Source organism: Zootoca vivipara, chromosome 6, assembly GCF_963506605.1.
Source record: "Zootoca vivipara chromosome 6, rZooViv1.1, whole genome shotgun sequence".
Lineage (NCBI taxonomy): Eukaryota > Metazoa > Chordata > Lepidosauria > Squamata > Lacertidae > Zootoca > Zootoca vivipara.
In genome coordinates this window covers 69,635,506-69,662,457 of record NC_083281.1, presented here as the reverse complement: position 1 = coordinate 69,662,457, position 26,952 = coordinate 69,635,506, and the positions used below count along the sequence as shown (strand labels likewise).

Here is a 26,952-nt window from a genome sequence, read left to right as displayed (position 1 = left end):
CTTGACATAACTCTATTCTTGTTTCCCACATTAAGGTCAAAACAGACCGCTGGAACTCAGGGGAACACTTTTTTGTTGACATATTTCAGTCCTGCCAAGGTCAAAACTTATCACGTGGGGTGGAATATGATCACAGTTTATTTTCTCGACTCCATTTTAACAAGCTGGCTGCATTCTTCAAGTCTTGTTAACAATAAAGTTCGAACTCACATTTCACAAGCACTTAAGCCAAAAAAGAAATTCCACAAAGTCCAGAAATACAAAGTGAAGTAAAAATTGACTTATAAATCCTGATCAACTCACTGAATTGCCTAGGCTGCCGGCTCCCGAGGGAAAGAAAGGTTTTTCTTAGGCTTTACCTCATTGCTGCAGGGCAGTCATAAACCACAGTCTCTCTCCCCTTTTCACCCTGCATCAAAGGGGATATTCTCTTTGATGCCTTTGAGGGATCCTTTTGAATTACAAATCTTCTGTTTATGGCTTCGGGTTTCTATTTACTGTCTCTTTGTTGCCGTGGGGGGGGGTGGCTTCCTCTTTTCTCCCCTCTCTCCCAGACCAAATTGTTTTATAATCCAAATCGTGAGGTTACTTACAGTCTTTTCCAATCGTTTTATTTTCGGAAGAATCCAGCGCTCTCCGCCTTCGGCTTGAAGCTTCTCCCTGCTAGAATAACGTTGCCGCTCAAAATGGCCCCCGCGACTTCTACCCTCCTCGCTCCGGAGCTCTTATTAGAGCTAACCGAAGAGTTGGGGAGTCCGGATTGGGTCTGTGCCGAGCAAATTGCCCTCGGGACGCCCTTCCCGAGGTTCTAAGGGGCGCAGCGTTGCTCTCGCTGCCCTCCCCACTCCTAGCAGAGACGGGCCGTCTCGGAGACGAGACGAAACCCCGCCGATCGACGCTGGCGCTGAATCCGGAAGCCGAAAAATGCGGTACTTCTAAATGCCCAGCATGGCTTTAAAAGTCTGCCCCCCCCCCAGTTACACTACTTGTATCAGAAACTGCTTATGTAATATTAGTGAAGCTTAAAACCAGTTTGTAGCATGGTAGATGGGCCTGTGATGAGTGGTAAAGTAAAGAACCCCACTAGGTATGTCCAAACCCAAAAATTAAATCTTGAAACTTTTTTCTTAAAGACATAAACTGCTATTAGCAGAGACTCCTAATCTTGGAGATAATGGCTGCACAAGTCAGCAATTACTTAAAACCCGGCTAGACTAATCTTTATAAAAAGATAAATTATCTGTTTGATTAATTAAGTAGAGGTTGCTGATTCTTAACTACTCATTTGAACACAATCCATGGAGCCGCTTACGGAGAAAAATGGCGTAATCCAGACACAATACTTCACAGAGACATCTTAGCGGATGTATTTAACCACCATTATCCCCTCATACCAAAACATGTCTATACCAGTTGTCTGGCAAACCAAAAGCATGTGAAAACATGCCCTTCAAGTTATATGCAAAATCAATGCTTGAAACAATTCAACCCTAAAAGATTACTCTGCATGTCTGTTTGTCAAGGTTAAGAAGCAGTTATAAAGAACAGGGGTACTATTCTTTGGGAAACCAACATCTCATTTAAAAAAGGAATATGGAAATCAGTTTCACAAAACTTTGTCAAGTAAAATATAAAACTAGCAAAGACACCACCTGAATACAGCACCCCTTGATATTAGTGATTTAAGGTAAACAGAAAGCAAATTCTGAAACGTTTAGCTTACCAAATATGTCTGTTTATAGTACGTCAAGAGTCAGGAATTGTTACAGGCTGTCAGAACATGTAAAGAAGCCAAGGTATTTATTCAAATTTCTCTTTGTATTTAACAAGGCTACACATTTTAACTCCGAGAAAAAAATACCGAAAAACGTTTGAAGAGCAACTATTTAGGATGCCAAAGATGGAGAGGCCATAATGGCAGAAATGCCCAGTCTCATGCAAACAGCAGCAGATTACAGTGGTACCTCGCAAGACGAATGCGTCGCGCAACGAAAAACTCGCAAGACGAAAGCGTTTTGCGATGTTTTTGGTGACTCGCAAGACGAAGTTTTCTATGGCCATGCTTCGCAAGACGGGGGTTTTTTTTGTGTTTTTGTTTGTTTGTTTTTGCCGCAGCAAACCATGCTTCGCAAGACGAAATTATCACAAGACGCAGCAACTCACGGAACGAATTACTTTCGTCTTGCGAGGCACCACTGTACCATAATCACTTGTCCATGTGCACAGGTTCAAGATAGCAAGTACTGTTTAGATTTCATTCACATTTTAAGAATTGGGGCGTCACAACCAAAGCTGCCTGAAACAAAATATTTTTGTCCTATGTTACAATGTAACAGAACTACAATCGTAGTTGCCTGATCCTGCACCTTTGTGTATGTTTGTTTGCTCTGAAAAACACTAATGCAAATACAAATCTATGTGGGACTGAAGTTACTGTACAGTAGGAAGAATTAAATGGTACAATTCAGGACTGTACTACTTTTGACTGCAGTGGGGTGAGTATGTCATATTTCTGAATATTTCCACGTGCACTACAGCATGTGGGAGAGCATAAAACAAAAGATGACTCCCACTTTTCACACTCCCATCTGAAGTGGTACAGTCTATAATTTTAGGACTGTTGTCTCTTTCTATGTGCAGAATGGCATTTAAGTCAACTTGTAACTGGACAATCATGCATAAAATATGCCATCAGTAGATCCAGGGGCTTATTTAAAAGGGCAGAGGCATTCATGGAGTGGCCTTCAATTCAGATGGGGTCAGAGCACAGGGAATGGGGTTAATTCTTTTCAATCACGGCTCAATCTGAGCTGCTATTTGCTGTATGTAGGTGGGTGGGGCAGAGGGGGGAACACAGGTACTGTATGGCAGGGTACTTGTATGCCATCCTCACCTCCCAAGAGACAAATAGCAGCTCCACTAGTGGAGTGAGAGTCAAAAAATAGATAATTGCTCCCACACTGCTATGGCCTCCATTTGAGCTGGGAGTCCCAGCAGCTGCCATTTGAGGAGGAGATCAAGAATGCCAAAATTCTAACAGTGATGCTAAGAGAATCTGTAACTGCTTGTATTTACAGGACCTTTCTGTATTTTTTACATTACTCTATTATCTATGAAAAAGAAAGTATCTATGAAATCAAAGTTGGGGGACCTGTGGCCCTTCAGGTGTTGATGGACTACAACTCCCAGAAGCCACACCCAGCATAGCCAATGGCCAGAGATGGTGAGAATTTAGCTCAGCAACTGGTAGGCCACAGGTTCCACATCCTAGCAGTGAATAAAGCAAGTCCAAGAGCCAGTGAGCGAGTCTTCAAAGTGCTTTCCTTTTCTGATACTGATGTTCAAACTACGTAAAATCTTTTTTAACATTGAAGATCGCCGTCTGATTTTGTCACCTTTGCTAATCTTGGGGAACAGTGGCCTGGCTTTCAGGTAGATTCTGTTGGCTCTGCAATGTTTTGGAAATCCAGCAAAGAAAACAAGCAGCTCAGCCTCACAGATGAGAAACAATGCTTAAAAATCAATTAGTTTAATTAATTAATTAGTTTCACATAGCAGAAAAACTGCAGTATTGGCAGGACACCGATGCCTTTTTGTTTAAGGTTACTAATGAATTATGAAAGCAATGACAAAAGAAATGTGTTACAGTCTCTAGGCTTCTACTGAACTCATGTATACATCAAGCATCAGAGATCACTTCACAGTGCTGAAATATCCACAACCCTGATGGATTTTAATATGGCAACCCAGTCAACCCAACTGTGTTCCTGCTTCACATGGCCTGCCTGATTCACAGGGCCCTAAAGCCCAACCCAACATGTTCAGTCCCACTGCATGAGTTCTGTATTACAAACATTTGGCTTCACACATACATATCTATTAAGAAGGAACTGTTATTTGATAACGGTTGTAAGACAGTAGCTAGTCACTGGTTCTCTTAAACTCATTTGCAAGCTGAACCTGATTCTGCTAATATACAGACTCTGTGAAAGAGTCCAGAGCACTGTCTAGTTATATTGTTTGGAATCAGATTCAGTTCAGCGGCCTGACAAGGTGAGCATAGTGCTTGGAAGAGTAATGAAAAACTGTAAAGAAGAAGACAATAATCTAAAATTGTTATACCACTTGACTTTGATCAATAGCCAAAACATAGTCGGCCTATAATTTTCAATCTGCGGAATTAAAACTCAAGTCTTTTGATTAGTCCATCACGATAAAGGTTTTTCATGGGCATGAAACATTGCCTATCCCTTGAAAAACAGGGTGTAAATTCCTTAAATAAATAAATAGCACCCATATCAGATCTCAATTAGTTAATAACTGCAATAGTCAAGTCTGATACAGAAATTGTTTAAGAAAACTGAACTGCTTTTGCTTGCTTGATTCTTTCCTTCTGAATATAGAAGACCTATCTGCAAAGTGAATTAAAGAGACATTACAGAGTGTTGGAGGAAAAACTTGAAATGTATGAATTTCCTCCATCAAAAATATTTAGTGTGAATATCTTATAGCTTCTCTCTATTTTATAATTTTCTTATGCAACTGGTATTTTGAGAATAAACCGTCCTCAGTCATGCCATTATACTGCACAAAAGAGAACTCACCACACACATCGTCAAGGCACAATGTATAGCGTAAAACCATGCTAATGCAGCTTTTGGCTGGAGATCCAATTGTGGTCTTCAGTGAGAGTTGGAAAAAATGTAATGAGAGCATTGTTTACCCTAATATGTTGGAGGTGGAGGGCAACACGTCGTGGAGGTACTAAGTCATCAGCAAGAGCTGTTAATTTGACATGTGGGTGTTAAGGCACAGTAAAGAAGTTTCCTTTAATGCAACTTGTTATTTTCTTGCTTTTAAGGGATTGTGTAGGAGGATTTGGCACCTAAGTAACTTTATCTGGGTTTTAACAAAGCTTTTGTTGGGGGTCTTCAGTATACATTTGAGGAATATTAAAAGCAGTATTTACCTAATAGATTATAATTAGATACTGAGAACAAATACGATTTGCAAGTATGATTCGTAGCTTTGAAATATTATTTGCTAGCACCCTTCTGTTCTGATCAGGCTTTATAACAGAGCTTCACTCTGTGTCAAGAATCAAAGGAACAAATATTCCTTTTTGGATATTATGGAGAGTTTACATGTTTCTGAATGGACTAAGGATGACTTATTTGTGCCTTTAGAAATAGTTTCTCTCTCTCTCTCATATCCACACACACACACACACACACACACACACACACACACACACACACACACGTGGGGGGGGCATATATGCATGCAGTAATGCATACACTTTTAAAAAGCTTTCTGATAATATGTTTCTTTTCATTTGCAATGGACTAATTCATTCAATCATCATCATCATCATCATCATCCAGGCTTATATGACTTTTGGAGTTTTCTTTTTAATGAAATGCAAGCAAGTTTTACCCAAAGGTGAGCCAACTTTCACACATTACAATAAATGACAAGTTCCATTACCTGAGAGATGGGCAAGTGGAGGTGGGCAGTTAAGAACATACAAAGAGCCCTGCTGTCCACGTAGCCTAGAATCCTGATTCACACAGTGGTCAAACAGATGCTTCCAGAAAGCCTTCCGGCAGGTCAAACAGTTCCTGCCCTGCTCGTTCACTTACAATTGTATAAGCTTACAATTCAGGACATTCAAACAAGACAGAGTTCAGGTGCATCTATAACTAATACCGTATCAAATCAGCAGACCTGTAAATGCCTCACCCTTACCCTCCAGGAAACATACAGCATTGATGTATATTGCTTTTACAACTCTCACCCCAGCATCACCTGCTATCAGCATGTCATTCAGGTGGCTCTTACACTACCAACCAGTCCCCCCAAATTCTCACCCTAGACTGCCCCCTCACAGTCAAGGGAACCTGAGTTATCAGACAGCAGAGGGGCCGCTGTCACCAAATCTATTACTAGGCTTCCCTCCCCAGTGTTGTCTAAACCAGGCATCCCCAAACTTCGGCCCTCCAGATGTTTTGGACTACAATTCCCATCATCCCTGGCCACTGGTCCTGTTAGCTAGGGATCATGGGAGTTGTAGGCCAAAACATCTGGAGGGCCGCAGTTTGGGGATGCCCGGAAATACTCCACTTCCATACCGGGGGCTTACCGACCACTCCCTAGCAACAAAGCAACACCACATGTGGCAATATCAAAGCATTTACTAGAGAGCATCTGGGATGGAGAATCTCCTGAAAGGAAAAGACAACATGTGTGGGATTGTTGGCTAGTCACTCCAACAAGATGTGTACCTTGGATAAGGGCTTGATAGACAGCAGTACAGCAAGTACAGTGTTTTTGATAGCACCAACCCCATGCTGGGGACTCTTTAACCAATTGTGCAACTCTGTGTCACAGGGTTTGTAAGGGTCTAGAGCAAGTGGGCTAATGATCTCATGGAGCTGGGAGCATTTTGGTCACTGCTGCTGGTCTTAGGTGGGATGACTCCCTCGTGGTCAGCACAGAATGGGACATGGAGAGAGGTCTATGGAGAGTGAAGCAGGAAAGAGAGTACTGAGAAACAGCAGCTGAAGCACATAGTCCCTGAACCTGGATAGGCAGTAGTTTTTTTGTCTACAAAGTAGAAAGTCAGAGAGTGTTGATGTCTGTTTCCTTCCTCCCCATGGGTTTTAGAGGACATTGGGTTCAGCTCCATACACCAGGGCTGTGAGCCTGCACAGCAAAGGTGTTAACAACTGTTTGACCAACAGTGGTAATGGGTGGACTGGATCACCTGGCCTGTACGAACAGAGAGCTTACCTGTGTGTGTCACCAAGTGACTCCCCTGGTGTGGGGGCACTAACTTCCCACTGTTGCTGGGGGAGGGGAGAATGTTAGAGGGGAAAGTTCAGAAGATGCTTTTTCAAACATGTCAAAGGGAGCAAGACATGGTCCCTTTCTTACCTGTGTGCTGTGCTTCATCCTGACACACACACATCTTTTGCAATGGCAATGTGCTTAAGTTTCCCTCTGTGTTCTGAGGCCAGCTGTTTGGTGTGAAGTATGTTTTCTGCATAGTTTCCCATCAGAAATGACCCTTGGAGCTCCAAATGCATACAACATGGAGTCAAAGAGACATAGCTCCATGCTCATGCCTTATCATCTGTGCAGTCACGTCCCTTTGTGGGGTTTATATAATGGTGGGTGCTGCGTTATCCTATGAATCCTATGCATATCCTATGAAATGTTGAGGCCAGGAAGCAGGATGGCTTTTTCCCATTTGTCCTCCCAGACTATTTGCACCAGGGCTGGTATAAACTATTATTATTGGTATAAATTTTTATAATTGCCACAGAGGCTTCTAAGCAGTTTACAAATATAAAATGATAACAAAAATAGAAACATTCAATTTAAAAACACAATAAAAGAATTCCATCAAAACATTAAAATAAACACCCACAGTTAAAATGTACAATAAAACAGGCCAATTAGAACAGCACAAGAATTAGGACCAGTTGAAACAGCAATAAAAGAAAGACGCTCAGATCAGCGGATGCTTATCTAAAGAGGTGTGTCTTCAAGAACTGGCTGAATGCCAATACTGAAGTACCTTTTAGCACAGAGAACATTTCACAACATTGATGCGGCCAATGAAAAAGTATAAAGGTAAAAGGACCCCTGACCAATCGGTCCAGTCATGACCGACTCTGGAGTTGCGGCGCTCATCTCGCTCTATTGGCTGAGGGAGCCAGCGTACAGCTTCCAGGTCATGTGGCCAGCATGACAAAGCTGCTTTGGCAAACCAGAGCAGCACACAGAAACGCCATTTACCTTCCCACTGTAGCGGTACCTATTTATCTACTTGCACTTTGACGTGCTTTCGAACTGCTAGGTTGGCAGGAGCTGGGACCGAGCAATGGGAGCTCACCCTGTCGCGGGGATTCGAACCACCGACCTACTGAGCGGCAAGCCCTAGGCTCTGTGGTTTAACCCACAGCGCCACCCGTGTCCCCTATATGGAAGTAGCAGAACCTTAAAGCTGGTTAGGTAGCTAAGCAGCAGCTATGCAGATCTGATTGCAAGGGAATGTTAATGTCTGCAGCATTCTGGACATCTGACGATAAGATTGAAGATAAACAGGATACAATGAAAATGTTCCATCCTTGTACCATCCACGTTCTACCTATAATTCCATCCCATTTTAGCTGTTCAGCCTATGTATCATTCATGGTAGTGGTACATCTCAAGTTCTGCCAGCACAGCAGGGCTTTCACAAATTCTGTTTTTCTGTTAGCTGGTGATGCTTTCAGTATAGGTTGTGCCCTTAATACTGTTATAAAACCATTATAAAGCCTCATAATTCTTATAGTCTATAGACTGCTTCTTAAAAGAAGAGAATGTTAACAATGAACAATTCTTTGAGAGACAAAGGATCAAATTCAGGATGAAGAGATCAAACTTTTATCTGCCTGGAATAATTTTATTTATGGGTGCATTTAAAAAAAAATACATTTCAATGCAGCTTTTCTTTAAGAGGAGAACCAAGATGTCCTACAAAAATTAAAACAATCTAGAATACCCCCAACCTTACGTAAGATACAGAAGCAGTACAGTATAATAAATAATGAATGAAAACAGGCAATATAAAAATCCTATTTTATTATCCTTCATTATACGCCAGTCAATTTTGTGCAGAGAAAGGAGACCAAGGTGATAAAGGGTCTGGAAATGGTTGATGGCGGTGAATATGTTTAGCCTGGAGAAGAGAGGACTGAGAGGTGACACGAGAGCTATCTTCAAATATCTGAAGCACTGTCACATAGAAGATGGAGCAAGCTCGCTTTCTGCTGCTCCAGAGGGGAGCAACCAAACCAAGGGATTCAAATTACCAGAAAGAAGATTAACTTTCTGACGGTAAAAGCTGTTTGACAATGGAATGGACTACCTCGAAAGGTGGTGGACTCTTCTTCACTTGAGATTTTTAAGCATAGCTTGGATGGCCATCTGTCAGGGATTCTTTAACTGTGATTCCTGCATTGCGGGGGATTGGAATAGATTACCCTTGGGGTCGCTTCCAATTCTACAATTCTATGACTATGCCAATATTTGTATTGAAGGCTGCCTACTGTAATTTACAGTTGAGAAGTATTACGGTACTATATGTTAATGCAATCAGTATTGCCATTTCATGATTTCATTTTAAGCATTGCGTCACAAGTACATTCTGATCTGCGCACTCTGAAGTTCGATTATGCAGTAATTTGCAAAGCTGAAGTTTTTATTTTAATTTGTTATGTGTTAGTACAATAAAGCACTCCTTTTTAAACTTTTCATTTAGACCTTTTTTGAACCACACCTCAACATGAGAGATTTTCACGATCTTAGTAAGATACTTACGTTTTTTTCTGTGCTCCACTAGACTGCTGGCCTGCTTTGCTGAACATTTTGCAAACCAGTTGTCTCCAAGAAGAACTGTGATCTCATTAGTGTGAACCAGTCTTCCTGGCATGAAAGCAAGGGGACCAAAAGGTACCTGTCAGAGGAACAAAGCAATGGTAAAGAAGATGAAAGGAAGTCTACCTTGTGCAATAGTGAGAAACATCCAGTCCTATATCTCATCAATGGCTAGTACGAGAGCTTGCTGGCAGTCTTAAAGCTTCAGGATACCAATTGGCAGTCATGGTATAATGTAAGATTTTAATTAATCAATGACAGTGTTAATTAATCCCTAGCTTTCATGAATGTCTAATTATTTTTCTATCCATGTTTTATGATTAGCTACCCTCACATCATTTGGCACAAAGATCCACAGATCAACTGCACCACAAATGTAGAGTCTGCTCAAACTTACAAAGTCAGGTCTAGGGAGGCAATCATGTTCAGACATAAGAGCCTGCTGGATCAGGCCAACTGCCCATTTAGTTCTGTTCTCACAGATGCCCATGGGAAGCCCGAAAGCAGGAGCTGAGTGCAATAGCACTCTCCATAATTGTGATTCCCAAAAACTGGCATTCAGAATCATGTTATCTCCAACAGTGGAAGTAAAACATAGCCAGGCATGTTTGAAGTTACAGGAGCATCTACTTAGCCAACAACCTTTTCCACGCGAGAAAGCTGGCACCTAGAAGAGACACTGGTTTCTCAGAAACTGGACATAAAATTAACTTTTAAATGGATTCATATGAGCAAACCGTTTAATGCAGATCTACCAACATCCAATGTACTGCTCTCTTGGAAGGTGGATGACAAGAGCAAGTCAAGAGTCAGGGGATGGTTGGCCTTTAACAGCAAGGATTGGTCTGGGTCCTACCAATCACTCTTAAATCTTACAGGACAATACTGAAACTGACCAAGCAATCGGTGTGTGGTGGGGGGGGGGGGACTCTTAGGGCCATAATAACTTCAGTTCGTTTTATATTATCAAGCAAGCAGGTCTCTGTTTCAGCTAATTTTGTAGCAAACCAGAACAAAAGTCTCTCCATGGAAGCTTCTTTAATGCAACACAAGTACAAGAGCTCATATTGTTATTATTGTCATTATTATTATTTAAATATAGCATGCTTTTATGTTCCCAGATGAGTTTCACCATAAAACCAGGAAATAAATTAAGGACACGTGATGTGTGCACATTGCCGAGTCATGAAACTGACATTATCTTCTAATGTTCCATCCATTAGCATTTTAGTTAGAATCCTAAAGGTAGAGAATGTTATGTTTCATTACTAACATCTTAAGTTCTGTGAATACACTGAAATACTGAATTTGAAATCTTTGACAATTAGCCCAAATTTAAAAGCATACAGATCCCAACGAGAGTAAAAGTCCAACTGAGATATCCTAGGAATGGAAGGAACAAGAAAATATCTCTTTTGGTTTCCATGAAACAAAAACTAGCTTTTTATACAAATCAATACCCACAATTTAAAACTCAGGAAATACGATTGCTTTCTTGCTTCTCCACCTCACAGGAAATTAGTGTGTATTGCAGTTTTAATTATAGGTTTCAATAAAATAAACAGGCTCTATCAAACGTGTTTGATTTTGTCTTAGTATGTCTGTCAAAAATTTGGAGATTATAATTTATTATAGATTTCAAGAAACAAGACAGGAATAGGAAAACATACATTTAAACACTGTCTATAATCAATCATTGCTAACTACAATACCTTCATTACTGTATTTATTTATTTATTAAACAAATCCTGCACCTTCCACAAAAGGAACCCAGGGCAGCACACATGTCAATACTAAAACAATTCCATTAAACTTCTTTAAAATACTTTAAAACCTTTTTTAAAAAAGTTTAAAGACTCTTAAAAGCAATCACATACTCCCAAATTAATAATTTCAGGGTGAACGGGGACAGAACTTTCAACCATCAAATGTCTGTGTAGACAGGAATGCTTTCAAATTTCTTCTAAAAGTTAATAGGGAGGGAGACTGGAGACTGACACACCTCATTAGGGAAGGTATTCCCTGTCACAGTTCTTCACCAACTGAACAATGCCTTACCTAATTGGTCCCCCACCTTTGCAAGGGTTGGAGTGGTCAGTCAGAGCCAATCCAAAGCAAGTGCAAATAGCTCTAGCACAGATATGATGTTCCAAATCTAACAACCTTTAGATGGTCACAAGCATTTCATGGGCTAATTGAATCCTTCTTGGAGCTAAGTGTAGTGCAATGATATGTCTGCACCAGTGTTAACATTATACATCACTAGCTTAAACCATTGTCTGCAAACCCTAACCATGGTTGCATTGTACCAGGGCTGCCTATGGAAAGGGAAAGAGTGTGCAAAGGAGAAGGAAAAAAGCAGTGTACAAACCACAGGACAACTGCTGGTTAGTAGTTTGTGCAACGCTATCTGCAGTGGACCATAATAAACAAGGTTGCCTATAATTCCACTGAACTGGTAAATAGTACCTACCATGATATCATAAGAGAGTTTGTCAGGCAATGTGCCAAGTCGTTCCTGAAGAGCTTCATAGTCACTCTCCACCTTCTTCCTGTTGGCAGAATTGAAACCATGTTACTTTCAATCCCAACAAACTTTAAGAACAAGGTACACAAGTTTGCTAATAACTTTTCAGTTGGGGTTTGAATATAAAAGCAGAGAGAGAAATTGCCATGGTTCAGAGAATGCAAAAATGGACCCTGCTGCAAATACTTTCAAGGCATTACTAAATTCCCTATTGTAAAATAGGTGCGTGAAAATAATGTAAACAATACCACAAATGCACATTGCCCACGGAGGGAAAATGATTCCTAGAAGATAGCTAAAATATGATAGCGTAAGACCAAGTTCTATTGGGCTGCAATCCTATATCCATTTACCTGGGCGTAAACCCTACTGAATTCAATAGGACTTACTTCTGAGTAGATGTATATATATCTCGAGAGACAGCGAGACTTGTCATTTGTGATTTGGGACTCATTTCTTAAGGATAGCATATCTGACTGTTTTGGAGGTTTGATGTTTAAATCAATAGAATTACAAACGAATTTTAAAGGGGTTTGTGCAGGGAAGAACATAAAAGGTCTTCATTTTGTGCAACTGTTCTCTTTGCCTGGCATGATCACAACACAGTCTGTAAGGCAGTAAGAGAACAACTGTAGTAAAAGAAGATGCTTAGCCCATTCAGTGAAAACCATTTACCTTTGTGGATGGGTGCTGGGCACAGTGCCTATCAGGTCAATAGATTCCTTACTCTACACTCGTACTTCCCTACTTATAAATATTTCAAACAAATAAAATAAATAAACTGACCACCTAGGTTACTAGTCTGAGGGAAGAAACAGGCAGATCATGATAAGGGCTTAACTAATACAACACAGAAACAGACATTCCCAGGAAATCAGATCTGTGGCACTCCATCTGTAAAACTTTATTACAAAACTTAGAACTGAATATCTGAAAGGGACGGGAGCGTTGCACAAGATTCACAGTAACAGCGCTATGCCTGCATGTGTGAGCATAGAGTCAGTGATTACCATAGAGCAGTGATGGCCAAACTTGGCCCTCCAGCTGTTTTGGGATTACAACTCCCATCATCCCTAGCTAACAGGACCAGTGGTCGGGGATGATGGTACCTGTAGTTCCAAAACAGGTGTAGGGCCAAGTTTGGCCATCACTGCCATAGAGGAATATGTAGGGACCTTTTAAATTGTTGTTTTGAAATGCTTTTCAAAATATTTTATAGTGATATTTTATCCTGAGAATGTTTCTGGCTGTGTATGTCAAAATATTTGCAAAACATCTACCTTCCACTTTCTTATGCGTTTTGGTTGCCTGTTTGCATCCACTATTGCCATGATCCACTACTGCTTTGAGTGAGAGATGGAGACAAGGGACATCTCCTTCGCCCAAGCAACCATGGTGATGCCCCTGCCTTGCCACTTTACACTGGCAATTCCACTCCCTGCATGGCAAGACTTTCATCCTATATAACTCATTTCATGCAGCTGTGCAGAACCAGTTGGCGCAGCATAGGGGTGCACATTCAGATAAGCACCCAATTTTAGAAAGGAGCAGATGAAGCTGCCTTATGGAAGGCCACACTATTGGTCCATCTAGCTCAGCCCTGTCAATTCTGAATGGACGTGAATCTTTCAGATTCTCAAGCAGAAATCTTTTTATACTGGGCACCACTATAAACCACTATAGGTTTAAGATGCTGGTTTTGACCATTAAAGCCCTTTGTGGCCTAGGACCCTCGTACCTACGGGACCGCCTCTCCTGGTATGCCCCGCAGAGGAGAGGACCTTAAGGTCCATAAATAGCGACACTCTAGAGGTCCCAGGCCCTAAGGAAGTCAGATTAGCCTCAATCGTTTCAACACTGGCTCTGGCCTAGTAGAAAGCTCTGACTCATGAGACCAGGGCCCTGCGGGATCCAATTTCTTTCTGCAGGGCCTGTAAGACAGAGTTGTTCCGCCTGGCCTTTGGCTTGGAATCAGCCTGGTCCCCCTCCCCCCCTTTCCTTTTCCTTCTGTGATGGAACCCCTATTTGGGGACTTCCCTGGCTTTTTTTTTTCTTCTGGCCCACGTAGGACCAGACTGGATAGTTGGCCTTGGTGAAGATTTGATGTTTTCTCCCCACAAACAGTTTTTGACTCTGGGCTTCCACTGAAATGAGGCTGCATTTAAGTTGTATTTTAATCCTCTTTTTAAGTTGTATTTTAATCAATTGTTTTTTATACCTGATGTTAGCCACCCTGAGCCCGGTCTTGGCTGGGGAGGGCACGGTATAAATAAAATTTATTATTATTATTATTTCCATCTTATTGGAAATTAATGCGGTTTCTGAATTTTAAACATTAGCAAAGCACAATAGTTTTAGACCATTTTCTACAAACCAATGGTCACAATTTAAGATGATGAGGTGTAAAGATGGTCTTGATTCCCCTCTTTCCCCATTCGTCTTATCCATGGCTTGCAACTTATGTGCATTTAAACTATTTTTTAAAACCCAAACATTTTATTACACACACGAACTATAAATTATTTGCTCAGAGGTCTTTTGGGCATGAAGAAAAGCCTCTTAAAATAAATTTAAAATATTATATGCTTGATGGTGTATAACCAAAAGTTTAATCTCTCCACTAAAAGGGGCAGTTGCTGTGATTTTGCAATAACCCTGCAGACAATAATCAAGAAGGCTCCTGTTGTTCTCTCCGTAAAATCCTGGTAAACGCAGCATGGATGTAGCATAATTTGGTATCTGTTAAGATCAAGTGTTATCTCTCTATAACTCATACAAAATCATTCACCATTAAATATACCTTTTCCTGTCAGATACTCATATGAAACTTTCATTTACCCAAGATGGTTCCTATTAACTAAAAAAGCATCACATTAAATGAGCAACAAAGACAAGCCAGGGATAATATTTTAAGGGATAATAATCTCTCTGAAGTCTCACGTTTACCTAAGGCTTTAAACGAATATATTTTCATTGCAATTGGATAAAATGGGAAAAGGCCATTATCTATCTTGAAGCCAATAGACCCCTTTATAAATTGCAGACCTGATTTTTCAAAGTTCTTCTTATACACACGTTTTGGATACTTCCCAAGTCTATTTCAGTGCCCAACCACACTGCACTTTACTGCCACTTTAGCTTTCTTGGAACAGAAACAAAAATATATAGTTGTGCTTTGTGGATTTATAGACTTAAGCCTTTCTATATGATTACTCTGGGTGGGGAAAGGGGGAATTAGTGTGTGTCTGTTTAAACAGACATGCAGATTTAAAGTATGACTATATAGTGCAATAGAGCATCACAGAAATGCAAAGGGTGCATTTCAATAACCAGGACAAGATCAAAATTATGTACCAAAATATAGCATTATTTGAATTTGGTCAATTTTCCAAAGACTATACGCATTGCACTTTTCTAAAGACACACGTAGAGTATTTTATTGGTATTATAGGCATGCAAGCAAACATTTTTCACTTACCAGTGCTGAATTTTTTCTTGGCAGCTAGTGACCACCTGTCATTAAAACAGATAACTGCTCATGAAAAAACAAGGCCAAGCACACAGCTGCAAACTCAATGTTTCAGAAACTAGAGCAGACGCTTTACAGATCTGGTGGCGTCTCACTATACATTTTTATTTGTCAGCGCAAAGGCGCGGGAACATTCGTTCTTAAGCAGCCCACTTTATCACAATGCTCTAATCCAAACTGATAACCATAGAATAAATTACACCTTCCCCAACTCATATTTTGATACAATGCATGCTCCATAACAACGAGATGACACATGATACAAGATAAAACTAATATTTTGTACTATCTACACATCTGTTTTCAATGTTACATGCTTTGCAGAATAAAGCAAATATAATTTATAAGAGGAGTGCATGTTTGCTGTTTGTTTAAAACAGAATCACCCATAAAAACATTTTTCTTCATTAATACAACTCTAAACTGTAATCTGACCTTCAGTTTCACCCTGGTGCAATAAACATCTGATTAATCATATAAAAAAAACAATTTGAACTTTGATTACAATTTCAGAAACATAATATATACACATACACAAAAGTGAATATTATAACATCCATCAATTTACAGACTTCTGGAAAGAGGAATATTATTTAATCCAAAATACATTAGAAGACCAGGTTCTTGTCACTATTTAAACAATAAAAAAATATCACAAAACACATGAAAGTTTTAGATCCCACTATTTACACTACCAACATTTTAAAGCATTCAAATCTGATAAACACATTCTGGGCTTTGAACACTAATAATAAATAATAATAGTAATGACAATACCCGAGTTCAAAACTCCCTCATAGTGACAAAGGAATCTATTCACATATAGAAGGTATGGGAGGAGAGGGTTTTACCATTCCCTTTATTGTATCTTGGAGGTATAATGTATATATAAGGGCTGTTCCAGTTGTTCTCAAGATAGTGGGACACATTTGTGGAAGGAGAGAAGGGCGTTTCTGGTATTCATCAAGCTAAATGCACACACGAAGCCATACTTAAATGGTTAACAGTGTAAAGCTGCACTGCCTCTGAATAGTTTACAAAACAATGTGAACACAGGAGACGGAGTTATGATGCTTGTTGGTCAGTGACTCATTATCTAATACATGTACAGGGGTTGCCAATGTAGTAACCTCCAGATGTTTTGGACAACAATGTCCAGCCAGCAAGGCCAATGGTCAGGGATGATGGGAGTTGTAGCCCATAACATTTGGAGGATACCACATTGACTACCCCAATCTAATAAATGCCTGTCTCGCATAATGGTGACAGCAGCACTTTCTCAAGTACAAAATATTATACCATGAGCTCATGGGAAATGAGCTATCTACACAACATAAATACAACTTTGAAGGAAGTTGGTAAGACTACTGTATATGCAACACATGGGAAACAATAGGTAATCAGTTGCGCTGAAAGGTCTTTGGCCCCTTAAAATGTGTGCATGCATCTAAAGACGCAATCAGGAATGGGACCACAACATGTAAGCAAGGGGCTTTACTCTTTCCCCCAGCACTGCAGCCCCCACAAAAATAATTTTCCCCATCTCCCAAACTGCTACAGTCAAAGCTCTGTTTTCGAACGTTTCAGTTCCCGAATGCCAAAAACCCAAAAGTAAATGTTCTGGTTTTCTAACGTTTTTCAGAACCCGAGCATCCAATGCGGTTTCCGTTTTGAGTTTCCCTATTGAATTGAGGATTCTGCTTTCAGTTTTTGAACGTTTCGGAAGTCGAGCGGTATTCCGGAACATATTACGTTCGAAAACAGAGGTTCCACTGTATTCTCACCCAGAGGGAAGTTACAGGTTCAGAATAGCTCCCTCAACTATTGTCTAATTGTTAGGAACTGCAGGTGACACTTCTGAACATGGATAGGGACTCTTCAGCACTCTGAATCTCCTTCTTTCCACCGTAGTTCTTGTACCTCCACTCCCAAAATGCTTCTTCATAAGGTAAGAAATGCTCCAGAATCCAAACCAGTAAAAAGAAGGTATGTTCAGTAGAGGAAATATAGAGTGCCCCAGCTAGGGAGCAGAAGGGTTTGCATATACAGTATGCAAATAGCTCTATGGACCACAGACTGTATGATCAGAAGTAAATGTATACCAATTTTACTCTGAGGATTGTGAAAACTCTGCATGTAGAAGGAACTTAATAAAGTAACTCATACTTATTTCCAATCTGGATATAGGGTTTCACAAATCATTTTTACAAATATTTGTTTCTCATGTACCCACAAACAAGCTAACATGTGAAAGCAACTACTGGGAACATTTGCCAGAATAATTATGTTTTATCTTCAATGTTCCATGAAAGCACAGGTGCAGATGGTTTCTTTGTAAAGAGGGGACTGATGGGGCTTGGCAAAACTATGAAGATTTGGCTTATATTCAGATACTCCAAGGTAGATTGTAGACTCAGCCTGAGTGAAGCTTGCACAATCCACTTAAAAATGTAAAGCAATATTACTTTCATAAAATCCCATCCATTTGTTGTAAACTTGTCATTTTTGCACATGAAGAGACAGAAAGAATCATCCTATTCTATGCCATACACTATAAAAATTGCATATCTTAAAACAAATGTAGCTGACATAGATGTGTTCTACTGTATTTAATTTCCCCCTTCTAAAATCAGAGTTCCTTAATAGTTTTTTTGGAAAAGAATGAGGCAACTATTCATTACTTCCAGCAGAATAAATCAAAATAAGAATTTAATGTCCTCAGATAAGAGCTGTTGTAGCTCATTGGTTGGTCTAGCATTGTTGCCAAGATAATAAACCACAATCTAGATCTAGGAGGTTGCTGGTTCAAATTTTGCCTCAGTTGCAAGCCACTGACTCCATTTCAGACACCCTGTAAATGGATTATAGGTTTACCGTATGCATTTCCTCCTCTGTCTCTCTTAGTGATTCACCATAACTTCTTCCATATAGTCAACCACAACATCCAAACTACGCAAACTACGTAAATGGTTACCACAAACCATAGTTTGCCATAGCTAGTGCACAAATTGTGGTTTCAGATTTTGATTGGGGGGGACGGGACTAGGGTGAACAACACTTACAGCAAACTAAATTCAGAATCAGGAAGTAAGGGACAGAATCAACGTGCATGAAGAAATCAGAAAGTAGGTAGCATACAAACTCAGGTTTGAGAAATACTGATGCCACTGACTGGCAGTGGCTCTGCAGGGATTCAGGCAGGCATCTCTCCCAAGCCTCACCTGGAGATGCCATTAGGGATTGAGCCTGGGACATTCTGCATGCGGGATGGAAACTCTGCTAGTGAGCTGTGGCCCTTCCTCCCTACCCCGCCTGCTCCTCCTCTTCCTCCCACTGCATTGACTCAGCTCGGCCACATGGGAGCACACACTAATGCTTTAATGCTAGAGTGGCTTTTCTTGCTACAGTGGTGATTCCAACTAAGTATCAGGAAGAACTTTCTGACAGTATGAGCTTCTTTGACAATGGAAGAGACTCTCAGAAGAGGTGGTGGACTCTCCTTCCTAGGAGGATTTTAAACAGACGTTGGATGGCCATCTGTCAGGTATGATTCCTGCATTGCAGGGGGTTGGACTAGATAACCCTCAGGGTTCCTTCAAACTCTACCATTCTATGAATTTATGAAACTCAAAGTATATTCACAGTATGAATGAACTGGCCGATTTCTCGGCATTGTGGGGGTACTAACACTGGCCTACCTTACAGGACTGTAATAAGGATTACTAGACTAACGTATGTGAATAATATGCTACATAAGTACTGCCATTACTACCGGTACTACTACTGTTATGGGCTGTATAATGAAAAGGTTTGGGAAATTGGCATTGAACAACACTAAAAATGTTTATGAAACCTTTTAAGAAAGTTCCAGCTCAAGTGCCCCATTTCCAGAAAGGGAAACAGGAAGCTTTCCATTCCCAATGCATGACTTTCCAAGCATGAAGTGAGCTAAAGGCACAAAAGCAAAAGCCCCACAAACCGTGAAGTGCAGCGTGTTCATTAACCTCTACATGATAATCCTTTCGTAGCTGCATATTAACTAGTTACATATTCATAATCATTTACATTATTTAGAAGACCTTCTATGAAAATTTCCAGGCGATATCCATTAGCTACAATGTTAAAGGTTACTCAAGATAGTCTGCTTAATGTTTCCAGGAAGCTTTTTTTAATTAGTAAATATGTAAATTGGAAGCATATGCTTTTTTTGCTGTTTTTTTTAGTCTTTTTTTTCCTTGGAAGAAAAAATGGACCATCAGTAGAAAAGCACATGGACATATGCTGTTTTCATCAACCCTTAGCCCCTTAGGACAAAAATCAATAACACCAATCTATTTTAAATTTCATATTCTTCCTTTTGATATTTCCCATAAAGGGGTATGGAAGAGCAGATTAAGAAGAAAAATATGCTCCAGCCCCATCATAGTGTTAGGAGATTCATTCAACCATCTGCAGTCATAGGGTTATTGTGTATCATATGACTGTATGTGTTTTCATTTCCACAGAGTGGAAGTGACGTAGACACGATGTTTATCTTGCTGTACTACGTGGGACTGTTGTCTCTTTCTTCTTTCTCTTTACTGGCTGTGATGCCAGAGAGAGGGAGCCATGATGTAGAGCTCCCAAATTGTTTATATGTAAATAAAGCAGTTAAGCCTTATTTACTGACTTGTGTGTTGTTCATCACGTTTGTGAGAGCAATCGCATTTTTGGCCTGTGGGACCAGTCTAACAGCTGGCCCCCGGGACGGCCGAATTACTGACACATAGGAGGTTGTCTTTCTACCAAGACAGAAGAATGGTTCATCTAGGTCAGTGACATAGTGATTGGTGATGGCTCTCCAGACAGGACTCCTTCCCAGGTACCAGGATCGAACCATGGGTCTTTTGCATGCAAAGTACATGATCTATAGCAGGAGTCAGCAAACTTTTTCAGCAGTGGGCTGGTCCACTGTCCCTCAGACCTTGTGGGGGACCGGACTATATTTTGAAAAAAAATATGAACGAATTCCTATGCCCCACAAATAACCCAGAGATGCATTTTAAATAAAAAGACACATTCTACTCATGTGAAAACACCAGGCAGGCCCCACAAATAACCCAGAGATGCATTTTAAATAAAAGGACACATTCTACTCATGTAAAAACATGCTGATTCCTGGACCATCTGCGGGCCAGATTTAGAAGGCGATTGGGCCGCATCCGGCCCCCGGGCCTTAGTTTGGGGACCCTGATCTATAGCCTTTCCCAAATGACCACATTCAATAAATTAATAAACTAATTCAGTATCACTTGAACAGATGTGGGGGGGGATACTGGTAAAGCAGCTTGAAGGCACGTGATTCAGCAACTATGTTGAAACTCTGCAGATCCAACTTCCTGGTAGAAAACACAAATTGCAGACAGAGGCTAAAGCAAGATTATCCTCTATACTAATAGTGAAATCATTCACCAAGCATGGAACCTTACATAGCTAAAGCAGAACCATCCAAACCCCAAGGTTGGTAAAAGTCCAAAAAAAATCTTTAAAGGGGTGGGGAAGGAAGACTGATGCAGGGTTGGGAAACCAGTGGCCTTCCAGAGGATGCTAACCATTGATCATGGGTGAGGCTGATGGGTAGGGAAAGCCTGGGATACTTTGCTGCTCCAAATCCCTCCCACACACATAACTGCTGCTCTGCCACCACCCTGCCCTCATCACTGTCCCCTCACTGTTGCCAGCCCTGCCTCCTTAACTCCACCCTTGCCAGTGACTGCACCTCATGCTGCCACCATGACACAGTGACAGTAGTAAGGACACAGCGTTAGCAGTGCTTGCATGTGATGGCATGGGCAACGCCATGGTGGAGCTGGAAACAGTGTATCTGTGGGTGTGGGGCAGAGAGTGGATCTGCAGTCTGACGCACATTGCTTCACTCTGCTTCATGCAAGTACCAGCCTTGCTGATGGGAGTCCAACACCTAGAGGGCTACTCCCCTAATGAATGGGAGAGAATATCCCCAAAACAGTAAAAACTAAGCCTGTTTAGTGGCAATGGAACACTGGCTGGGGGGTGGGGGGGAAGAATGGAGTATTCAGGAAAAGAGCACAACTGGCTAGCATCCTGAACAGCAGCACTCTGCATTGCAATATTTTCTTGCAGGTCCCACTTGTAATATATGCCTCTCCGTGCAAAAAAAGGGGGGCTGTTTCAGGCTTGCTTGTCATTTATACACAGTGCAGTCCAATTACATACACATTTTCTGTGATGCATACCCCACTGAATTCAATAGGGCCTACTCCTAGATAAGTGTTCATAGGACTGCAGCTTTGAGCACATTTAGTGCCTTAGCACTATCACTACTACCGTATCACTCTCAAGTACGTACCTAAAGAGCAAATTAAAAAGCAATGGGTAAAGTACAAAAAGTAGGGAGCAGCTACCATCAAAGAAAATGGCAGCTACATTTCTACTCAACCCATCAGCTATCATGGTAGCATGGACACAATAATTAATTATATTCTGACTGGCAGGGTTCCTCCCTCCCTTAAAATGGCTCATGAAGCCACACTTGCTGAAATGTATGAAGCGATTTATTTGATTTTTTAATTCTACCTTTTCCTGCGGATTCAAGCACAGATTGTCTCAGAAGGAGGAACATGAATCCAAGAGTCAGTACCCGACAGTCCAGCCTGGTCTGTGACATACGTACTTAAACGGCTAAGTGTTATACACATAGCCGGGGTTATTTGGTAGGGTGGGTATAGAAAAACATTTAGAACTCCTGAGACAATTGGTGACCTCCAATTATCATGTGTGCATGATCATAAAATACCTAACCATAACTTCAAATGAAATTTGTGATTGAGTCCTAAATAAATCTCAACTAGTTTAACAGCTTGTTTTGCAGGTGAAAGTTCAGTTTGGTGCCTGTCAGAGGGCCTGGTATGGCTACTCTAGAGTAACGACTCCAGCATGGTCTTTTAAGGCTTTTATTAAGTGCTGATTATTTACAGTGTTCAGAGCAATAAAAATGCATCCTTAAGGTGAGGTGTCAGAACTCCCGAATGGCGATTGGCGCGTTTTCTTCCAGCACCACAACTTTGGCAGACCCAACCTCTTCCCCCTACGTTTGCGTCGCAATTCGGGAGTTGGGGGGATTGGCCTCCCCCCCCCCGTGCGTCCAACTTCCTGTCCCACCTGAGGCATGGGCTCCACAACCCTGCCTGAGCCTCGGACACCACTTCCTGACTCTCCGCTGGAGGCAGAGCTCTCCTTACTCTCTCCAGCGCTTGGTGATGGGCTGGAACTTAAGATGGGAGGGACTTCCCTGTATCCCTTGTCCCTCACATCCACCCCCCTCCCAGGCTCCTCTCTCCTCCTCCCTAGTGGCTCTCTGCTTGCTGGGGACGAGTGAAATCCCAAGAAGTCAGTGGCATCCGAGCCTGTGGGTGTGAAAATTTCCCCCCAATCCTGCGATCTCTCTCCTTCCCCCTGAGAAGACGGAAATCCCAAGAAGTCAGTGGCATCAGAGCTGGTGGGAGTAAAAATGTTCTGCCAGTCCTCTCCTGCCTCTGACGTCGTTGACCTCGGTGAAACCCACACCTCTTCTTCCGTGTCCTCAAATTCCGCTTCCCATCTCCATGGGGAGCTGCTGCCTGCTATCCCTTCCTCCTGCTCCTCCCCCTCTCCCTCCCTTTCCATGTGCCAGGGCTTGGGCCTGTGGGGGAACAGGGCGTGGAATTCTTCCACTAAAAATTCCTCAGGTACTTCCGTGGCCGGTATCCACTCATTGTGGGATGGCGGAGTGTCCTCCCATGCTATCAGGTACTCCAGTCCTCTCACCCCTCTCCTTGAGTCTAAAATCTCAGTTGCCTCATTGAGCTGTCGGGCGTTTCCCGCCTCCCCCCCTCCCTCTGGAGGTTGATCGCTGTCCCTGAACCTGGTACTTTCCCTGTACGGCGACAGCAGTGATCTATGAAACACTGGGTGCACTCTCATGTCCTCCGGCAGTGCTAGCCTGAAGGCTACCGGGTTGACCTGTTGCGTGACCGTGAAGGGGCCCAGCCTCCTGGGTGCTAACTTTCTGCATCGACCCCTGGTGGGAAGACCTTCCGAGGATAACCAAACCTTGTCCCCCACCCTGATGACCTCTCCCGGCCGCCTATGGCGATCTGCCCCCTTCTTGTACGCTTCCTTGGCCCTCTCCAAGTGTTCTCTGAGCTGCTGGTGCACCGTCTCCAGGTCCTCTGCCCAATCCTCGGCCTGTGGGCCCTCTTCCTCCTCCTCCCCCTCCCTCTCCGGGAAAGATCTGAGGTCGCGCCCGTAGTTGGCCTTAAAGGGCGACACCCCTGTGGAGACGTGCACCGCATTGTTGTAGGCAAATTCTGCCAGTGGCAGGCGATCCACCCAGTCCGTTTGCCTCTGGCTGACGTAACATCTCAGGTACTGCTGCAGAATGGCGTTGACCCGCTCCGCCTGTCCATTGGTCTGCGGGTGCCGAGCCGTCGACAAGCTGACCTCCACCTGCAGGAGGTTCATGAGCCGTCGCCAGAACCTGGAAACAAATTGGCGGCCACGATCCGAAATAACCCTTAAAGGCAATCCATGCAGTCGGAATACGTGGTCCACAAACAGTTTGGCCGTCTCTTCTGCCGAGACCGCCCTGGCACACGGTATAAAGTGGCACATTTTGGACATGAGGTCCACCACCACCAACACTGCGGTCTTGCCCCTGGACGACGGCAGGTCTGTGATGAAGTCCATGGACACTACTTCCCACGGCCTGTGCGGTGTGGCTAATGGCTCCAGCAAACCTGCTGGTGGCGCTCTGACCACCTTTGCTCGCTGGCAGGTGTCACATCCCCTGACATAATCCCGAACATCCTCCCGCACCCCTGGCGACCAGAAGTGTCTCATGACTAGGTGAGTGGTTTTGTCCCTTCCGAAATGACCCGCCGTTGGGTTGTCGTGCATCTGCTTGAGAACCTTACCTCTCAGCTGTTTGGTCGGGAGGTACAGGGCTCCCCTGTAAAAAAGCAAACCCCTCCTTTCCTCAAAGTCTTTGGCCTGCTCCCTCCCCCCTCTCAGGTCTCTGAAGATGCGGGTGGCAAATTCATCCGCTGCCGTCAGTGCTGCGAGTTCTGCCTCGCTCACCACTGCTGCACCGCATGACCATGCAGATGGGGGGAAAACGTGCCTGGGTGCTGGTGGCAACTCCTCCTCCATGTACTCTGGCTTGCGGGAGAGGGCATCCGCCCTGACGTTCTGCTCCCCCGGGATGTAGTGGATGGAGAAGTTGAAGTTCGAGAAGAACTCTGCCCACCGTATCTGCCGCTGGTTGAGCACCCTGGCCGTTCTCCAGAACTCCAGGTTCTTGTGGTCTGTGCACACCTGGATGGGGTGCTTGGCGCCCACCAGGAAGTGTCGCCAGTGCTGGAACGCAGCGTGGATCGCGAGAAGTTCCCTATCAAACACTGTGTAGTTGCGTTCAGGCTGGGTCAGCTTCCTGGAGAAGAAGGCACAGGGTCTCCACTCTCTGTTGGCGTCCAGTTGCAACAGAATCGCTCCCACAGCTTTATCAGAAGCATCTGTCTCCAGGCGTAGGGGCGCATCCTGCACCACGTGGAACAGGTGCTGGTCTGAAGCGAATACCCTCTTGAGGCTTTCGAACGCTGCTTGTGCCTCTGGTGTCCACCTGAACTTCTGCTTGCCTCTCAGGCAGTCGGTGATGGGAGCCGTGACACGAGAGAAGTTCTTGATGAACTTCCTGTAGAAGTTAGCGAAGCCTAGTAGGCGTTGGGCATCTTTGCGCGTCCTGGGGCTGTGCCAGTCCAGGATGGTCTGCACCTTGTCCTTGTCCATTGCCAGCCCCTTGTCTGACAGCTTGTAGCCCAGGAAGTCTACCTCCTTGGTGTGAAACTTGCACTTCTCCAGCTTCACATACAGGTGGTTGTCCTTCAGGCGCTGCAACACCTCCCTGACATCCTTCACATGCTGCACTGGGTCATTGGAATAGATAAGGATGTCATCCAGAAAGACCAAGCAGTTCTTGAAGAGGAGGGACCCCAGGACGTGGTGCATGAAGGCCTGGAAGCAGGCTGAGCCCCCTTGCAACCCGAAGGGCATCACCAGATATTCAAAAGAGCCCAGAGGCGTGAACATCGTGGTTTTCCATTCATCGCCCTCCCGGATCCTGATCAAGTTGTACGCCCCTCTTAGGTCTAGCTTGGTGAAAATCTTGCCCCTGCGTGCCGCTGTCAGGAGATCATCCACTCTGGGCATGGGGAAAGCCACTGGCTCTGTCACTGAATTCAGCCGTCTAAAATCCACCACCAGACGGCGCTGTTGCGTGTCTTTCTTGTCCACCCAGAAGACCGGGCTGCCCCCTGCTGCCTTGCTTTCTCTGATGAACCCCCGCTTGAGGTTCTTGTCGATGAAAGCGCGCAGATCCTCCAGTTCATGGTCTGACATGGCGTACAGCTTGGCTGGGGGTATCGTTGCCCCAGGCACCAGGTTGATCTGGCAGTCAAAAGGCCTGTGTGGAGGTAGGTGGTCGGACTCCGCTTCGCTGAAGACCTCCTGCAGGTCCCAGTACGGCTTGGGTATCGCCTCACCCCCTTTGACGTGCATGGTGGCCACCGTGGCTATCGGAGGCCCCTCCCCTGGTTGGTGCTGCATGCAATGTTCCAGACAAAAGTCCGACCCAAACGTGATGCATCTCTGGTGCCAACTTATGGAGGGGTCGTGGCGCGCCAGCCAGCTCATTCCCAAAACGATGGGGGGGTCTGAGATGGTCGTGACGTTGAAAGCCAGTGTCTCTGAGTGCCTTCCCACTGTCATTCTCATGGGGGGGGGGTTTGATGAGTGATGGCCCCTCCCAGCAACTCTCTGCCATCAATGGTGGCCACATGCAGGGGAAAATCCAGCTGCAGAAGTTGGATCTGGTGCTCTTCTGCAAAGTTTCTCGAGAAGAAGTTGGCTGAGGCACCACTGTCAATTAAGGCGAGGACTGTCAGGGGATAGCCATTTGGGAGCGTCAGCGTGACTTCTAGAACCACTCCTGCTCTGGGAGGGGTGGGCTGGCTCTGCTCCTCTCTGTGCGGGTGGGCGGGCTGGGGCTGTTCACTGCTGACTGTGCCTGGCTGCTGCCCCTTGTCTCCTGCAGCCAGGCTGTCTCGTTTCCCTGCTGTGGTGCTACGTCAGTGGGGGAAGGTACAACCGTTCCCGCCTTTCCTTGCCACTCTCTGCGATGAGGGCAGTCTCTGACGCGATGCCGGGGGGAGTTGCAGAGAAAGCAATTCCCGCCTCTTCCCTCCTTGCGTCTTGGCGCCGCCGGGGTTTGAAAAGCCCGCGCGCGCGCTCCCCCGATCTCCATCGGTTCCGGCTCTGGGCTTGGTCTGGGCGGGTCTGGGGGCGGTCCCTGGGGTGGGGTTTGGTGATGTGGTCTGTCCTGAGAGCGTGGGAACCAAGGTTTTGTTGCGCGCGTCGC

The 26,952-nt window shown here is 43.6% G+C and overlaps 1 protein-coding gene across 2 annotated transcripts in view; it reads right to left on the bottom strand.

Moving 5' to 3' along the window:
* URI1 (URI1 prefoldin like chaperone) overlaps positions 1-26,952 on the bottom strand; it is a 63,399-nt gene that overhangs the window by 22,934 nt on the left and 13,513 nt on the right. Inside the window, exons 2-4 of one of the 2 annotated variants that reach the window (XM_035117478.2) lie at positions 15,432-15,466; positions 11,900-11,978; positions 9,370-9,505 (exon numbers count right to left, since the gene is read on the bottom strand). In XM_035117478.2, coding sequence (XP_034973369.1) covers positions 9,370-9,505; positions 11,900-11,978; positions 15,432-15,466 — 250 coding nt within the window. Of the gene's footprint in view, positions 1-9,369; positions 9,506-11,899; positions 11,979-15,431; positions 26,310-26,952 lie in introns of those variants that run through there. The other variant, XR_009557800.1, reaches the window with a different exon arrangement.